Source organism: Serinus canaria, chromosome 19 (genome assembly GCF_022539315.1).
Source record: "Serinus canaria isolate serCan28SL12 chromosome 19, serCan2020, whole genome shotgun sequence".
Taxonomy (NCBI): domain Eukaryota; kingdom Metazoa; phylum Chordata; class Aves; order Passeriformes; family Fringillidae; genus Serinus; species Serinus canaria.
In genome coordinates this window covers 3,980,662-3,998,626 of record NC_066332.1, presented here as the reverse complement: position 1 = coordinate 3,998,626, position 17,965 = coordinate 3,980,662, and the positions used below count along the sequence as shown (strand labels likewise).

Here is a 17,965-nt window from a genome sequence, read left to right as displayed (position 1 = left end):
GCCTCACTGGTTCAGATCCCAGAGCTCTTCCAACACACTCAAACAGGAGTCTGGTCCTGTTCTCTGTTTGTGCCTCTAGTGCTTCAGTATTTGGCATGGTACCTAACAATAGAAAGGCCCTCATGTCTGATTTTAGTGATTTGTGTTTGTTTATTTATTTGTTTATTCTTACCATGGTGAATTTGACCCTCAGTTAACCATCATCACTCATCCCTTCTGGGTTTTGCTTTGTTAGTAGTATTCCTGCCAGCCATCCCATAGAAAGATACAGAGAATTCCAGAACACCCTCCTTTTCAGGATCTTGAAACACTTAGTACATGCTAAACTTCACAGGCTGCTCTGAAGGCAGGTAAAAGAAAAAAGGCAATTTCTTCAAGGTCATACAGCAAAGCTGGATCCCAATACCTTTTCCAGGATTGGTGTCCCCCAACCCTATGGGCCATCACAGCTATGTCTCTAAACAATACAGAGATGTTAGCAGGTGTAAAAAGAGGAAAACTCCATTTCCAGTAATCCTCCACTGGGGCTGAGGAATTGTTTTGTTTGCTAGACCAACACAATACTACTGTTTTGTGGTGTATATTTTAAAGCATCTAGTCTTTTTTGGGTTTCTTTATGAAAACCAGGCTTGTAATATCAAGGGTTAGAATACATCTTATATTCATCAAACCCTTAATGGAAAAAGCATTGCTCTTTTTTCCTGTCCTTTCCCATGCACCAGATCTGCTTCTTTTCATAACATTAAGTGCTGTTCATATATATGTGCCATACAAGCACAGTCGTGTAAGTATGGCTTTTGGTGCTAATAAATATTAGTCCTGTCCCTCAAGAACTTTTCTTCAAAAGCAGCACCCAGGACTGGATTCAGTCCAGTGACAAATGTGAAGCTCTTTGTGCAGAGACAGCTGTATTTAGGCTGGAGCTTTGTTATAAAAGTGTCTGTATTGTAATTGTTTCGCACAGTAGCAGTGTCAAAGCAGCTGCAGCAATGGTCATTGCCTCTTGTGTATTTTGCTTCCCTCCTTGCACTGTAGATGTTAATATACATTTGTGGATTCTTGAACTCATATCCTTAATGTAATCCTAAATATCCATTTAAATGGATATTTCGCTCATTTGAAACATGCTGGTTTTTTCTTTGTGTCCCCTCCATCTTTCCAGTCAAAAGAACTACAGATAAAGAAGCAGTTTCAGGATACATGCAAGATCCAAACCAGACAGTACAAAGCACTGAGAAACCATCTGCTGGAGACCACGCCAAAGAGTGAACATAAAGCTGTCCTCAAACGGCTCAAGGAGGAGCAGACCCGGAAGCTGGCTATCCTGGCTGAGCAGTATGATCACAGCATTAATGAAATGCTCTCTACACAAGCTGTGAGTCGCCTCCGAGGGACCCAGGGTTCCTCAGCCAAAGAGGGATGTTTGCATTTTAACCGCTCTGTATCCTGACAGCAAGCTTTCTGCTTCCTTGCTGCACATGCCATCCCCTGCACAGTCCTTCCTCTGTGTTTAGAAAGCAGAGTTCAAACCCAGAGGAAAGACCTACCACCCCCTCCAGGCAGGCTGAAGCTGAAGCTGCTGTTGTAGAGATGCAAAGTGATGCATCTGTGTGACCAGTGAACTGCTTTTGCATGAAATGTGGCAACATAAACATCCCTGTTAGAGCATCATTACATAGTGTGCAACTGGCTGCTTAACTCATTTAGATTTTGTTGATGATACCAACCCAAGCATGTGCCACCGGTGGAAGATGCTCATTGAGTCATGGAGGAGTCCACAGTTTTGACTGTAAATCTGAGGTCAAAGTATTGTGAAAGTTCTGTGATTCCTTCTTTAAGAGATTCCTTCTTTAAGGAATGACCACATGAGCAATGCTTCAAATCCTTGCTACAGCTTAATGTGCACTTTTCTTTGCAATTCTTGCATATTGCATCCTGCTCACATCACTTTGTACACAAATGTAACACTGTGAGGCAGGGTAGCTGGCTTCTTTTATGATGGGAAGGTTAAAAGTTCAGTGTCGTGTTGCTTTTAGGTTTATTTCATTATATCCTTGTGCCCAAAGTCCTGCATTGGCAAGGCTCTGGACTTAAGTCTCCTGGGTAGAGGTAATTGGTTAATCCAGTTGAATAGAGCAAGAGAGCTTCTCTTTGCCTCTAGCAAAAGGAGAGCTGAGGATGTTTGCACCTCCAGCAGTCTGGTCTCTGCAGTGTGGATCGTGGTTCCTGAGGCACCACTGCTCATCAGCATCACTTGCATCAGTGCTGTGGGCTCACTGTCACCAGTCTTTGTCACTGTAGGTCCTCTGTTCAGCCAAGCCAAGTACAATAGAGACCAATTGTATTGCTAAGAAAACAATGTACCAGCCCATTCTCCCCCTCCCCGCGGTCCTCCCTGGAGTGTCAGCAGTGGTTACCCCATGGTGAAATGTCTCTATTGTCTGTCTTTCCCAGCTGCGTTTGGATGAGGCACAGGAAGCAGAGTGCCAGGTTTTAAAGATGCAGCTGCAGCAAGAACTGGAGCTGCTGAACGCATATCAGAGTAAAATCAAGATGCAGGCAGAAGCCCAGCATGATCGGGAGCTGCGTGATCTTGAGCAGAGGGTGTCCCTCCGCCGGGCCCTCCTGGAGCAGAAGGTAAAGTGGGCATGTGAGCATCCTAAGCACACTCCATATTTCAGATCTTAAATTCCACTTATCAGTGAAAGATAAACTGCTATTACTTTGCTGTATATAGTAACACAGATCATTTGGGTGTTTGTCTCTCTGGGGTTGAAAGCTCAGTGACACATAGACTAAACTTTCTGCCAGCTCAGGCCTCCCGTGTGAGCAGCTTCTGGCTGGGATCGAGCTGTCTGAAGTGTGCCAGAGGGGGATGTGCCTCTCTGGGCAGAAAGGAGAGAAAACTGTACTCTCTGTCTCTGAGCTGGAGATTGGCTTTCCTGGTTTATCAGAGAGCAGATAGTAACAATCTAAAGCTCGGGGCTGCAGTGTCCCTATGAAATTTTGTGTCTTATGAGCAAACTCAAAGTAGCCAAAGCCACAGGTGTAGTGCATCTGCTGCTCCTGAGGTCTCAGCTTGTAGTTGGCTACAGGTGTGCTTCTTGTTAAAGTGTATTCAGGCGTATCAGGTGCTTCTTGTTAAAGTTTGCTTCAGGTGCAGTGCTAGATATGTGTGTAGAATTGTGATTGGCATACACAGACCAAGAGAAGGGAAATGCACCAAAAACTGGTGAGAGGAAATAAACTGTCAGCCTTCCTCCTGCAGTTGTTTTCCCTTCGGACTTGCCCTATAGGTGTCAGCCATTGCCATTCACAGAACATTTCCCAGTTTTGTTCATCAGTGTGTAATAAATTAGGGTGATTACTCTGTGGCCTCGAGGTTCTTTACACTGAAATTCTTCTAGGTCCTAATGGATGGCTGCTGGGATAGTCCACAGAGCACTGCTCCACCTCACGGCCAGCGGAGGGAGCACCCCCAAGGAGGCAGCACAGTCCTGCTGGGCTTTGGTCTCTGCAAGGAGGCAATTGCTCTCAGAAAATAGATGAATTTATGAAAGCAGAGTTCCTGTGTGTCATTCGTGTGCTGTAGCTGTCTTTAGACACCACTGCTAGTTATTTTGGTCCCAGCTCCCGTCACAGCCTGGCACGGGTATGGGTTTATCTGGAGGTGCATTGCCCTCTGGTGGCATGAGCAGCTCGGGGAGGAAGTGCCACAGTGAGCTAGTGCTCCCTGCTCTGTGGGAGCAGCATATATTGCACATAGTGTTAGAAGCTGCAGTGAAGCCAGTGACTCAGAGAAGCCCACATCAATCAATAATGTTGTAGAATTTTTCCATTGTGTACCAGGATTGAAGTCTCTGTGCATGGAAAACCCCTGTGGAGGATCTGGCATCAGTAATGGGGATAGAAATCTTAACAATACTATTTCACAGAGAATAAAAACAGATAAAAATATCACCTAGCATAATTTTTCATTTTGTGTCCCTATATTGCCTTAGAATAGCAAAAAAATTGATGGTGCTTCAGCTTTCATAGGTTCCTGTAGCAATATGTGCAGTCTTGGCACATGAAAATCACAGGTCATACACCAGCAGTGAGACCTTGGTGGGGTTCCAGTCACTTGGCAGTGACTCAAGGGCAAACATGTGGGTCTGGAGGCAGACACACCATTCTTTTGCAGGGGTATTTTTTGGAAGGAGAGGTGATGTTCTGTTTTTGTAAGAACTAAGAGCTGTGAGTTTTCTGTTGTGGGTCCCTTAGTGATGTCACCTGGTGTTTGCTGGCATGTGCTAACTGAAGCTGGCAGCCAGAGAAAGGGCAGGTATGTGCAGAAGATGAATGTCTGCATTTATATGCACAAATAAATGTGTAGCCTGTGGCAAAGTCAGTCCCTGGTGTTCAGTAATAAACCAGATTCAAGAAGTTAGTGTATGCATAGAAATCTGCTTCCTTTTCAGCAAGCTGCCTTTACTTCTGGTGGTGCCCAATCACCATAACTCACCAGAGCGTGTGTGTCATGTCCAGCCCTGGAGTAAGGAGGGAGTAGCCAAGCCCCATTGATGTGAAATGTTGTTTGTATTGCACCAGCAATGGGCATGTCCCAAGAGTGTCTTTTAAAGAGTTTAGATTTAGTCATTTCCTTCCCACATGCCTCAGACACTTCATTTTCAGAGTGGTTTGAGTGATGTCACTTTAACAAAGTGAAGTTCAGTTGCACCAAGCCCTGTGTGTTACACTGTCACTGAGACTGAAAATGGTGACATGCTGAAGACACTGAAAAAGGAGGATTCTACTTAGCAGGACAGGGAAAAAAAAAAAAAAAAAAAAAAAGCAGAGCATTTTAAAGAGCTAATGTCACAGAAGGTACCTTCGTCCTCCACTGCCTTTGTGGCTTTCAGCAAGAATAGTGAGCAGGGCTGCTTAGTGCACAGTCTGTCACTCACCTAGAGTAACAGGCAAGTGGAGAAGGAGTTTCTGAAAGCCCCAAATGGCTCAGGAGATGACTCATGCTGGAGCAGATTGTTTCCTCAATTCCAGATGAAATTGCTTTGCATATTCCCTGACTCAGGCAAGAGAGTGCTTACAAGTACAAGGCTCTGCCTGGTGCCTTCAGCACAAACCCAGATAACACCTCTTGGCCATGTTGCTGCTGACAGCAGGGAGATGCCAGTGAGCTGTGCTGAAAGTCTTGGCTCCTGCTTTTTCCCCATTTGGTCTTTTTCACTGAGGCCAAAAGAAGCTTTTTCAGTGCTGGCAAGAAGATAATGGGTTTTGGTTCTCCACCTGACTGCAAAGATTTCAATAAGAAAGGCTTTCATCCCTGTCTGATGGGTGTCAGGAGGCCATAGTCCTGTGTTTTCAGTACTCATAGTGCTGATCCCAGTGCCCCTACCAAAGTAGTCTTGGAAACCAATTTGGAACAGTCTTATGGGGGAGAAATTGGAGTTGCCAGCTTGCATATCATCTAGCTAATAATCTGCCACACAACTCAAACAGCACTGCCTATGTCCCTCAGCCACACACCCTGGAAAAAGTATCAGGGCAGTGAAATATGAGAAAACCAAATTAGGAAAGGGGTGGTAGATAGGAGGTGATAAATACATGAGCTGAGAAAATCTGGCCAGTGAACATTAGAGAGGAAGCTGAATGTGGGCTTGTGCATTGAATCCTAGGGAAAACAGCAGTCATCATCATAATCATCATTAGATTCAGCTACAAACAGTGAAGGTCACCATAAGCTGTGTTGGCAGGCTGTACCTGAAGGTGCTTTCCCAGTAGGCATCTATGGAAGCTGTAGACTTTCCTGTATCTCAGAAGATGAATCTATGTCAAGCTGTTGGTATCAGTGCAAACTTCAGATTCACATCCCTCAAATTTCATGTGTTCACCAGGGAACAGGGACCAACACCCTCCAACTGGTGTTCACCATGCTCTGGGCTGTGTGGGTCTTTGAGACTTAACCCTTAAAAAATTCACCCTTTTGTATTCAGAACAGACTGCATGTCCACAGACATTCGATCTAGAGCCAGTTTCCTGCACAAATGCAGGAAAAAGTCCCTCAGTAGCTGTTACAGGTCCTCCAGAGGCTGTGCCAGTCCTGCTGCTACATTCTGTCTCTTTTTTTTCCTTCCTAGATTGAGGAGGAGATGCTGGCATTGCAGAACGAGCGCACGGAGCGGATACGAAGCCTGCTGGAGCGTCAAGCTCGCGAGATCGAAGCCTTTGACTCAGAAAGCATGAGGCTAGGTTTTAGTAATATGGTTCTTTCTAATCTCTCCCCCGAGGCGTTCAGCCACAGCTACCCGGGAGCTTCTGGCTGGTCCCACAATCCTACTGGGGGTGCAGGACCTCACTGGGGTCATCCCATGGGTGGCCCACCGCAAGCTTGGGGCCATCCAATGCAAGGTGGACCTCAGCCATGGGGTCACCCCTCGGGGCCCATGCAGGGGGTACCTCGAAGTAGTGCTATAGGGGTCCGCAACAGCCCCCAGGCTCTGAGGCGGACAGCTTCTGGGGGACGGACGGAGCAGGGCATGAGCAGGAGCACAAGTGTTACTTCACAAATATCCAATGGTTCACACATGTCTTATACATAACTTAAACAATAACTGAGGGTGGCAATTCCACTGGAGCTGTCTGCCAACAGAAACTGCCTACAGACACCAGCCCAGCAGCCTCCTCAGTGCGGTGCTGACGTGTGGAAGCTGGGTGCACATGGAATATTGTATTCATTTTGTAAAGCATTACGTTTTGTGTTTACTAACTGGGATGTCATAGTATTTGGCTGCAGGGTTTTGGGGGGTGGTTTTTGGTTTTTTGTTTTGTTGTTGGTTTTTTTTTGTTGTTTTGTTTTTTTGGGTTTTTTTTTATTTTATTTTTACGTTTTGGAGGGGTCTTGGGAGGGCATCTGAGAAATATATGCAATTAGTCAGAAGAGTTGGCTGGTGGTCATCACACTGACAGGACAGAAGGGCCTCAGACTGCCCTCATCATGCCATCCATGTAGGAAGTCTGAGGGAGAATGGAGACCTCTTCCCATGTCCATGAATTTCGATCTGCCACCCTGCAAAAACCAGGCAAGCTGCCTTTAAACCAACATCCAGGGGAGGAACAGCTGGATCTTCTGTTCCATTTTTGCATTAAATTGGATAAATTTCTAGGGTATTGCCTCTGCCAAGAGGCATTTTCAAAGAGTTGTAGGTGAGGAAGAAGGTGAGAAGAGAGGCCAAGACACACCGGGGCTCAACAGGGCCCTTCTACCCAAGTGCGCGCTCCGTGTCGTGTAAGAAGTGACGTTCTGTCAGAAGGCACTGGTCAGCTTCCCGAGAACTCTGTAGGTAAACCTGTCTGGGGGAACAGGCTAGGAATGTTTGGAATGATCTATCTGCTTTGGCACTCCCTGACTGTGCTGCTGGTAGCTCAGATGAGGTTGGGCAAAGGAGCGTAAGTAATGCACTTGTACAGCTAATACTGTGACATCTCATTTTAGCTAAGCATCAGAAAAATTCTTGGGGCCCAGCATAGTCCTTTTTGCTCCATTCAGAAATGTTTAGACTTTCAGCCAATCAGTCTCAAATGCCAGAGGTGTTTTGAAGGATGCCATAGTCACAAAATGCCATTGATCGGGTTTTCATTATTACACTACATCCACCAATTTATTACCTTTTTGGCTTGTTGCAATTTCCTGTTTACATGTAGCGTGTAGCCAACTGTTGAAATGTTTAGTTGCCATGGTGTACCAGGAGGAGCTGAGCCAATGACTCTTTCCCAGCTGATGACTAACCCACATCACCACTGTAGATCTTGCTGCATGTGAGGCTCCTTTTTTATTATTTTCATTGCTGCAATACTTCACAACTTTTACAGTCCCTAGAGATGCTGTGATATTTCGGCAGCGTATCACACCATGTGAGAAGGCACTACTTCCAGAGGGCTCACTGGAGCTGCTGTACTACTGAAAGGAAACAAAGGAGGTTGTGAAATCCATACAGTGATAAAAGGTCAGGGAGTCTTAAAACTGAATGACTTTGTTGGCATCGTGTCATCCCATAGTGCTGGGAACCAGAGATGCCCCCATGCTCTCGTGCCGGTGCCAGGATGGTCTCGGTCAGCCAGGACTGTGAGAAGAGCAGGTAGATGAAGTTTGGTTTGAGGCAAAGGTTTTCGTCTTGGGGACTGACCAGCCAGGGTTCTTTGTAAATGTTTTTCCTTGCACACTAATCATCTTGAAGAAAACACTAGCTGCTAACTCTAGGATTTGCCTTTAATATGTTTATAGGGCTCAAAAGCGAGGTTTTCCGAATGTGTTTGTCCACGTGACATATTTGTATAGTAAATAGTGTCTCGCTGCTGTTCAGTACTCGGCAGGGCAGCGTTCTTTCATTAGCTAAATTAACATCCACTCCCAATCCTCAGCTCTCTGCCAGTGTCTGGTGAATCCAGCTGGGATTTCTAGCGTTGTGATGTAGCGTATCACTCTAATTGAAGATGGAAACTCTACCAAAACATGTTTGAGCAGCCCCTTTGTAAGGAGTTTTGTTGTACTAACAGTTGACAGAAGTCTGGGAGGAGGTGTGGGTCCCATGGAGGTGCCTCTGGATGCTCCTGGAGTCAAGGGGTGACTGTGAATTGTCCTGTCCTTTCCTCTGCTATGTTTTTATGTGGAATTGGATGTTTTGGGGTCACTCTTTTGCATTGCAGTGTTGTTGAAATGAAGCAAAACTCGTTTAGGAAAGGTACCTGTGTTTCCTTAGGTTTGGAAGGAGAGACAAAACCAAAATGAAAGGCCAAAATTGTATTGGGGTTCACCATGTGATTGTGGAGAGTGTGCCCAGAGCATGGTGCTAACACAGCATTTTGAGTTCAGCTCCTCTATCTCAAACAGCAGCAGCTACAGTGGAGACAGGCTATACCTGCAAGTTCAGTGGGTTCATTCTTCTGCTTCTGTTATGGTTTGAATTTGGTCAAAGTCTCTGGCTTAAATTGAGCTACTTCAACAGAATTCTCTCAACACATCTATTTGTGTAATGTCAAGCATGACTGAATGCTGAATCCAAATGATGGCTATCCCATATTGGCTTTTTTGTATTCAAAAAGAATTGTGTAGTAACCATTTTTACATGTATATCATGTGCAGACCTGGACTATTCCAACAAGTTAATATTTTAATTAAAATAGTTTGCAAAAACTGATTCAGATCAACTGGTCTAAATGTGTGTGTCCCTGTGTGTATGTGGGGGAAGAAAAGCTGTCCCAAAACTGCCTGATCTTGAGAGGAAGCACCTCATTACACAGCTGTAGCCAGAGGAACTCAGGGTCAGGCTGTGCCTTGGAGGTATTTGAGGAGGCCCTTGGTGTTGAGAATTTTAATGCATCTCAGATTTATTTCTGAGATACATGAAAAACTGTGCACTAGAGAGATGCAAACACTCTCTGAATCAGTTTGCAAACTCTTATTTTTAAAAGTAAAGCATTTTTAAAAGTAAGGCAAATTGCTCCATGTTGTGCTCATTGCAGTCATGCCCTAACTCGGTTTTAAAATTACTGTAAATTGTGGAAACAACTCCAGTACCTCAGCAAAGATGTTCTCTTGCATCTCTTATGTTCATATTTAACACTGGGGAAGTCTTCTGTGTGGACTACTTGCAAACTTTATTGCGGTATTTTTAAATCACCAGCTTGACCCCTGAAATCTCTTTTCTGTGGTTATTTTTCTCTCCCCTCTGCAAGACCTGAAGTTCTGGTGTAGCTTAGCCCAGAGATGGAAAAAACCCTGAGTAGCCAGCATTTTTACCTCTTTCTGATTCAAATTTCCTTTGATTTTGTTCAAAATCAGTGTAAGGGACCACGTTTTCCTTGTTTTCCATGGTCCCAGGGAGCCAGCAGCCACCTCTCCCTTCCATGTTGAACATTACGTGCTTTCTTCCTTGGATGCAGCAATGAAATGGAGGCCACAGCTCTGTTTCACCTGCATTCCCTCCAAGCCTGTGAACTTCAAAGAGGTTGAACAACTAAATACATGGTGTGATACCAAACTTTCCACAGAAAAATTCCCTGCAGCCATTACTTGCCTGGCTTGGGGCCAGGCTGGCATTGCTCTGTGTCCCACCCAGCCCTCCTGCGCCAGAAGAACGGGCACTGCACACTCGCTGTGACCTGCACGGGGGTGCAGCCAGGGCAGTCCTGGGGCTGTGCTGTTGTTTAAACCCCCAGGATGCCTCGCCTCCAGGCTCCCAGCCCCTCGACCCTGCTTACGTGCCATTTCTTGAGAGGCAATAAATCCTATCGTACCACTGTCTACCATTACTCTGTTGAAAACGCACATCTCTCTGGATATATATATGGTATCTCATTTGTATATATTTATATACTCTGTATGTACGTGTGTGTGGGTATAGGTGCACACACACCTCATGCTGTGCATTTCTGTCAGGGCACTTCAGTTCTGCTGTTCTTTAGCGCTCCTGTTTGTGAGCAAAAGCAACCTCTCAGCAGGGCTCTCGGGGCGAGGGCACAGACGTGGCACAGGCTGTGCTAGGGCTGAACCCTTGCTGAAGTGCAACCCTGGTAATTGCAGCTTGCTTTTTCTGGGGCATGAGAGGGTAGGTAGCTGCTGCGGGTGTGCTTTGAAGGAGAGAAGGGAGCTTCCTGAGGGTACCAGAAAGTCACAAGGCAGCAGAGAAGAAAACAAGATGGTTTAGCGATAGGCAAGCAGTGGAGGCAATGTAGGGATCTGCTGGGGAGGCGGCGAGTGGGCCGGTGAAGTGCTCAGCAGGCTGAGCTCAGAGTCCCCAGCTGCGTCTCACCACAAAAGATCACAAGCCCGGCACGGTCTTGGCTCGCTGCACCAGCACTGGCTTTTGGCATTCCTGAGGTGGAGCCGCCGCTAGCTCTGAACACTGACTGCCTTGGCGTGTGTCTGATACCTGGAGGTTCTTAGGTTGTGTGGAGAGGCAAAAGAGAAGCTAAATTGGAAGATTTTAAGTACACGTGTGTGTACTTACAGACTTATGGTCTGTACATCCATATATACACACAGAGATGCTCGTGGTCCATTCTTTATTCTGCTTAGGCCTGTGTGCTTCGTCACTCAAGTCCAGCCGGCTGTGGACAGCCTCGTTCCTCTCCTGGGTGCTTGCTCTGCAGTTCTAGTAAATCTTGCCCTGGTCTTTCTCATAGTAGAGGGGTGAGTGCCATGCTGGACACCACCAGCTCCTCAAGCTGTGAAGACCCTTCTGACCTTCTCCTTTGTCCTCTACAGACCCCATCTTTGGAGGCATTTGACAGTTCAGGGGATAAGCGGTTCTTGCATGTGTCAGGTCACGCATGGACACCCCGCCAGCTCAGCAGAATGCCAACCCTGGGCTCTCTTTGTGCTACCAGAGAATTCAGAGGCAATATTCCCCCTGTCCCTTTTGGAAGGTCTCTTGCAAGTTTTTATAAGAGAGGCTCAGGTTTGTTTGGGTCATTCTTACCATTTTCCCAAGGAGTAGTGTTGTCTTTACCTGTGTTCCTGCCTGTAGGATGTTCCCACGCCAGTGCTGGCCCACAGTAAGCCCAGGACCACGTGCCAAGGACAGAGGAGCAGTGGATACCCAGGCAGGGATGCTGGTCCTTCTGCTGTGGTTGTTTGAGTTTGCACTTTTACAAATTGATTGAGCCGAAGTCTTTTGATGACTGTATGTCAGGCGCTTTGGAGGATTGGGGCTTGCTGTTTACAGCCAGAAAATAAGAAAACCTGATAGATCTAGTGGTTTTAGTAAACATCACCCCACCAGGGAGCAGTGGCAGCAGATAACCCAGGTTCCTGTTGCACAATGAAGTTCAGCCAACTGGGGCTGTGATGCTGCCTGCTGCATCCCTGCCCCCTCCTCCAGGGGAAGGAGAGCCCTTTGTCAGCTAGAGAGGGACTTAGTAAATCGGATTTGCCAGCAAACAAGCACCTTAATCACTGAGCTGTGGGTCTCAATACTTGCACTTCACCTGAAGGCTCCCTGGTAGGGAGAAGGCAGTTTGGTTCATGACCATTGGCTCTGTACCTGCCTGGCATCCTCAAAACACCCTCAAGCCATGTCCTAGGGAAAATAAGACCCCAATTCCAGCTCCCACTCTCCTTGCTTTCTCTGAGTGCACACAGTGAGACCAGGAACCAGGAGGGCCGAGCCTTGCCCCCATGGATGTGAACAAACCCTGGGGGGAAACTTCTCCCCACCTCGCCCCTCTGGCCCCCTGCCCCGCTCCCCACCCTTGAGTACGGGTACCTCAGAACATGCACAGTTTGAATTTTCACTGACAATTAGTTTAATTATTGTCAGTGAAAAGAATTGTAATTATCTGTAAATATGTAGTTAACAAATTGACCTAGTTTCTGTATTTTTTAAGTTTTTGTACTAAAATTTATAGATACAGTATGTGCCAGCTAGCAAAAAGCTACTGTAATTGCCAGTCGTAGTTCAGCATGCACCTAATCCCTGAGACTTGTCCAGTGATGCTGTAAGGAATTTGTGCTTAAATATTGCGAGCAGGGGAGGCAAACAGCCACTGGCCTGGGGCTTTTGGCTTCCAGCTTCCAGCTGGGTTTTCCCTGATGGCTGTGTGGAATCTCCTTCCCCTGGGTGTCCTGTACTGCACGGAGGGCAGTGCGAGGGACGGAGCGGTGGCTTCGAGCTTGCTCTGGAGCTGAACTCAATGGGAACCAAGTTCAGGTTCTTTGCTGCAGTTTAATACCGGCTTGTGACTATGTTTTTCAATCTCTCCAGAAATTATCTGTTTTTCCCCTTCCAACTGTTTTTGTCTTAAGCCCGAGTTCATCTAAATCCACTGGAGGAAAAAAAAAAAAACGAAAAACAGCAAAACAAAAAAAGACTTTGATTTGAGGTCGTTGCCTGCTTTTAGTGCCAGGATCACACATTTCTATGGCAACTCTGAGCTCAGCAGAGTGCAGAAATCAGCGCAGGGTTGTTGACAAGCTGAAGTCGGCGGCCGCTGCCTCTGCATGTCTCCGGCAGAGCCCGACTGTGCCTGGTGGCGGCTGCCAAGGGCGAGTTTGGGGGTGCAGTGTGGTGGCTTGTGGGGGTCCCAGTGTCCCTGCCCCACCTCAGCTGGCTTGCCCTGCAAGACCTGCTGCTGAGTGAGGGGTGGGCTCCTAGGAATGGTCAGGATCTGTGCTCCGTGTCCTGTGGCAGAGGCAAGCCTGTGAGTCAGTAGCTGTGCTGAGCATCCTGGGAAGCTGCGAGCAGAGGAGTCTGAGCACCGGTGAGGCCGTGCTCTCCGGGTCTGGTTGTCCTGGAGGTTGTAGGGAATGGGAGCTTGTTAGGATTTGAGGGTCAGAGAAGGAGAGGCAGACGTGCGCGTACGGGTTTGGCTTTTGGCAAGCAAACCACCCGCTTCCTTTCTTCAGCTTTTCTTCCCTCCTAAACCCCCACAGCTCTTCCCCTGCTTTGCTTGGAACAGGAACATTTTTTTTACCTGCCTAGAAACAGCTAAAAGATTGGGGGGGGAGCAGCCCTGATGTAAATAATTAACGTTGCAAAGTGAAGTGTGTATAACATAAAAGGCTACAGCCCTTTGGTGACTTGTAAATGCTTTGAGAAGGTTGTGGTATGACGTGGAGGGGCCAAGCGACCTGCCCGGCCCCGCAGCCATCGCTGCCTCACCGCCACCGCGGGGCCGGGGGGTCAGGAAAGGATGGGGGGACACCCCGGGCCCCTCGGCCGTGGGACCTCCCCCTCGGTGTAGTGGATGGGAGGGTAGTGTAACGTGTGTAATACGGATAGGAGAAGCTGTGTGAGGTGTGTATAGTGTATATTTTTTAAAAATAGCTTGCTTGTGTTGTGAAGATTTTAAAGACAAACTTGAGAATTCTAGCCTAACTATTAACACAAGTTTAACATCAGTTACCCCACTGGGTTCAGAGCCTCTTGAATGTATATTCCTTTTTGTAACCTAAATGACCTATTCTTCTACCAGTCAGCCAGACATCCTATTTATATTTTTAATTTTATATATTACTTTCCATTTGTTTTCATTATTTCCAGCATGTTTCTGGGTTTGGGTTTTTTGTTTGTTTGGGGGGGGGGTGGTGTTTCTTTTTGCACAAGAATTGTGTGAAGTCAAAGAAATGTTAACTCAAACCTGGTATTTTCCAACCTGTTCCCCCTCCCCTTCCTCTCCTCCACCCCTGTTGTGGTTTTTTTTTTTTCTTTCTTCCGACAACAGTTTGGGATTTTTCTGGGCTGGGATGCAGCGGGTGGGAGGAGGGGATGGCTCTTTTCCATTTGCAGCTTTTGTGCAAATGCCAGGTCTTTTTGCCAGTCAACTAAAAAAATGCTTCACTTGCTGGTTGCTTTAAAAAGGAAAAAAAAATTTAAATAAAAAACAAAAATGTAACCTTATCAGTGCGATGTAGACCCCGGCGGGAGGAGGGGAAGTGCACACCTGTAGCCACACACCTCTGGCTTTGGCTGCAAAACAAAAGCAAACCTTTCCTGGCAAGGAGGTGACCACAGGGCAGCTGCTGCCTGACCCCGTGGAGGGTTTGCTGGGCACAAGCTCCGTGTGCGGCCGGGCTCGGAGCCGTGCCGGGAGCACCATGCCTTGGGCTTGCTCTTCCCCCTCGGCAACCGCCTGCTCATGTGCACAAACCCAAGAGCTGCCTGCTGATGACAGCAAAGCTGTTACTGCTTTTCCTCTCCTCCTCCTCCTCCTCCTCTTCCTCCTCTCCCCCTCCCCAAGGAGGTCCAGCTCCCCAGCAAGAGCTCACCCAGCGCCCAGCCCAGCGCCATGGCCGTTTGCTCTGGGGCATCATCCAGGTATGGCCAAGCCCGGTCGGCGCCGTGCTGTGCCACAGAGCATTAGATAGAAAAAAACACACACATATCTGCTGTTTTACTATGAACACTGGTCTGAGGTTTCCAGGCTCAGCACCACGGTGATGGGCCATGAAGGATTTAACCAGGGGAATTAAACTCCTTCTTGCTTCCGTGTCTGGTAGCACCAGCTGGTATGAGTGAATCTACAGGTGTGCGTTTTCCTTCTTGTAGAAAATGCCACGAGCACTAACTGGTAAGGCTTAATGTACAGTATATTGTCAGTATTCTGGTATTCTTCTGGTTCAACATACATTATAGCTCATATATAACCTGTATTAATTGTATAGATTGTGCATTTAAAGCTGTTACCAAGTTGTCAGAAAATAAGAGAAGAGAAAAAAAAAATAAGGTCATATGTAATATTTTGTTTGTAAGTATCCTTTGTATCATAGCAAAGGAAATGTTAAAAAAAAAAAATCAACTGTAATAAAGTAATTTTAGTACACGGAGTGTCTGCCTGCCTTTGTGAGACCCTGCCCAGGGGGGCTACCGCGTGTAGGACCTCTGCCAGGTGAACACAGGGAGCTCGACCGGGGGACCCCCCCACCTGCGGGGCCGCGGCAGCCCCTTCCTCCGCTCCTCCGTCCGCAGGAACTCGGCCATGGCCCTGAAATATTCCAGCACGGCCTCGTGGGCCCAGCAGCGCCCCGGCCCTCGCTGGGGGAAGCTGCAGTGCCCCCCGTGCGGGGTCAGCAGCAGGAAGAAGTAGGGGCTGCTGCGGAAGAGCTCCCTGGGCAGGCTCTGGGCCAGGGGGCCACGCACCGGGTCATCGGCGCTGCAGAGGCACAGCACCGGCACCGCCGCCTCGTCCGCGTCGCGCAGGGGCTCGTTGCGCTCCCAGTAGCTCTCCCAGCTGGTGGGGCGGCTCCAAGTCCGGCAGAAGAGGGTTTCCTCCAGCTCCCGCAGCGAGCGGCTGCCCAGGAGCCTGTCCATGTCCACCACCTCGGCCAGGGCTCCCACATACCTGCGGGGATGGTGTGGCCGCTGTGGGCCTGGAGGTGCAGGGGTGCTGCCATGGGCTGGGGGCAGTGGGGACACTGCTGGGGATGATGGGATGGGGGCCACAGAGAATGTTGGCAGCAGCTGGGACATGCTGCCGTGGGAGGTGGAGGGTCATAGGGGTGCCACTTGGAGCTAGGGGCTACAGGCCTGTTGCCATAGGGCTGCCACCAGTTTGTGTGCCCAAGGGCTGCTTGACAGGGCCCTCCTGGCCATGAATGAAAGGAATAGGTGTGACCCTGACTGCCCCAACCCCTGAATGGCTTAGAAGGCCCATCTCAGCCCCTTGCTAGGGATCCTAGAGGGTCCCCACAGCACAGCCCAGGTGCCATGACAACAGGAGACGGCCGGTGCTCCTGCTCCGTTACCGTGACAGCAGCATTTGCAGTGGGAATCAGGAAATAGGGAGGGGGGAGATTCTCTGCTGCCCGCCCCCCACCACCCCATCCCTGCAGTAAACACTGTTCCTTGCTGCACCCATCTGAGATTTGCTGCAGCTTCACCTGTCACCTGTTTGCCCCTATGTTTTGGGGTTTACCTGCATTTTTTTGGCTCCTATCTGGCCACCTGCAGGGTCCCTTTGCCCCTGCAAGCTCTCAGCACCCCCCGGGGAAGTGCCCATTTGCTCAAGGCCTTAGCCCAGGGCAGTTTGTCTCCTGTCTCAGCCAGTGCTTGGTCCATTCGAGCCTGGCTGTGTTGGGCAATAGGGAACCCAGACCTCTTGGGAAAGGACAGCAGCAGTCGCAGCCTCCAGCCCAGCCCTGGGTTGGCATCACAGTCCCCCCACCAGGGCCAACGGGAGGGTCAGGTTCTGGGGATGAGAGGCAGTGCAGGGGAGAGGGGCCAGCCCCACTCACCCCTAAGGGTCCAAAAGCAAATGGGGGCTTCACCAGCTCCTCCCAGGAGGAACTGTGAGACCCTGCCCCAGATGTCCCAGCTCAAGAACCCCAAGATGCTGCAGCTGCCCCAGCCAGGCTGGGGACACATGTGGTGGCCCAGCTGGCCCCCATGGCAGCCGGTTTTGGGCTGGTGTTCATTAACCAGCACATTTTGCTGCCCTCAGCATCTCTGCCCCTGCACTGGGGCTCCCGGTGTCGGCAGCAGCACCCACCCCGTGCACACCCCCAGGGATGACCGAGGGGTTCCCGGAATATACCAATCCACCTCCCCAAGCCCAAGGGACTGCACTGACCTGCTCAATCCCTGCTTCAGGTGGAGGAGCAGCGGCCACTCGTAAAGCCAGGGCATCCTGCCCTCAAACCAGTCCCGGCCACGGAAGATGGGGGAGAGGCAGGCGGCGGCGGCCAGGCGGCTGGAGGAGCCGCTCTCGCCCAGGTAGGCGAGCAGCAGCCCCGAGCCCGAGCCCTCGCTGACGGCCAGCAGAGAGGCAGAGGGGTGCCGGCACCGCAGGTAGGTCACAGCCTCCCGCAGGTCCCCGGGATCCCCGAAGGGCTGGAGCCGGGGGGTGGTGAGGGGGCAGCCATTGTGGCCCCGGCGGTTGAAGATGACGGGGATGAAGCCCCGCTCCAGCGCCCGCAGCCCCAGCTGCAGCAGCCCCCCCGTCACCTTCCCGGCAGCGTTGGGAATGAGCAGCAGCACTGGGCTGGAGACCCCCCCGCCGCCACCTGCAGCCCCCCACGGCCCCACCAACCAGTCCAGGGCAATCAGCCCAGAGTCGGACAGCTGCAGGAGCTCACGGGCCACCACCGGCTCCGGCTCAGGTGGCTGCAGGAGCTGCCACAGCATCTGGAGCCGGGGCCAGCTCGGCCACGGCCAGCGTCCCCCCCGCAGCGCCGCTGAGCGCCCCAAGCTCCGCACCAGGTGCTGGGCCAGAGCCGAGGGCTTGCACAGCAGCCGGCAGTGCCCCGAGCCCTCCTCGCCCATGAAAGGGATCCCCTCCTCCTCCTCCTCCTCGTCCTCCTCTCCCACGTCTCCAGGCACCTCCAGGCTCCCTGCCCAAAGGCACCAAGCTAGGAGGCCCAGCCCCATGAGCACCGCGGCTGCGGCCACCAAATCCTCCGGGGACAGCATGGAGGCGGCAGGAGCCTCAGCCGGCAGCCCCGATGGTCGGCGGCTCGAAGAGCGACGGCGGG

The 17,965-nt window shown here is 49.8% G+C and overlaps 2 protein-coding genes across 2 annotated transcripts in view; one reads left to right on the top strand and one right to left on the bottom strand.

Moving 5' to 3' along the window:
• The window catches only part of TAOK1 (TAO kinase 1), a 68,381-nt gene extending 53,063 nt beyond the window's left edge, over positions 1 to 15,318 (top strand). Inside the window, exons 18-20 of the mRNA XM_030230961.2 lie at positions 1,163 to 1,375; positions 2,455 to 2,637; positions 6,138 to 15,318. Coding sequence (XP_030086821.1) covers positions 1,163 to 1,375; positions 2,455 to 2,637; positions 6,138 to 6,599 — 858 coding nt within the window. The 3' untranslated portion in view covers positions 6,600 to 15,318. The remainder of the gene's footprint in view (positions 1 to 1,162; positions 1,376 to 2,454; positions 2,638 to 6,137) is intronic.
• ABHD15 (abhydrolase domain containing 15) lies at positions 11,943 to 17,953 on the bottom strand. Its single transcript, XM_009094951.4, has 2 exons — positions 17,065 to 17,953; positions 11,943 to 15,837 (listed from the first exon to the last, which is right to left on the bottom strand). Exons 1-2 carry the CDS (start codon positions 17,901 to 17,903, stop codon positions 15,360 to 15,362), a joined length of 1,317 nt encoding a protein of 438 aa, XP_009093199.3. The 5' UTR covers positions 17,904 to 17,953; the 3' UTR covers positions 11,943 to 15,359.
• Positions 17,954 to 17,965: the final 12 nt, after the last annotated feature.

Excerpts from the sequence above, each read along its gene's own strand:
- ABHD15 (XM_009094951.4), bottom strand. The coding sequence starts at position 17,903 with ATGCTGTCCCCGGAGGATTTGGTGGCCGCAGCCGCGGTGCTCATGGGG. Across the intron at positions 15,838-17,064 it reads CTGAAGCAGGGATTGAGCAG|GTATGTGGGAGCCCTGGCCG; the intron begins GTCAGTGCAGTC and ends CCATCCCCGCAG.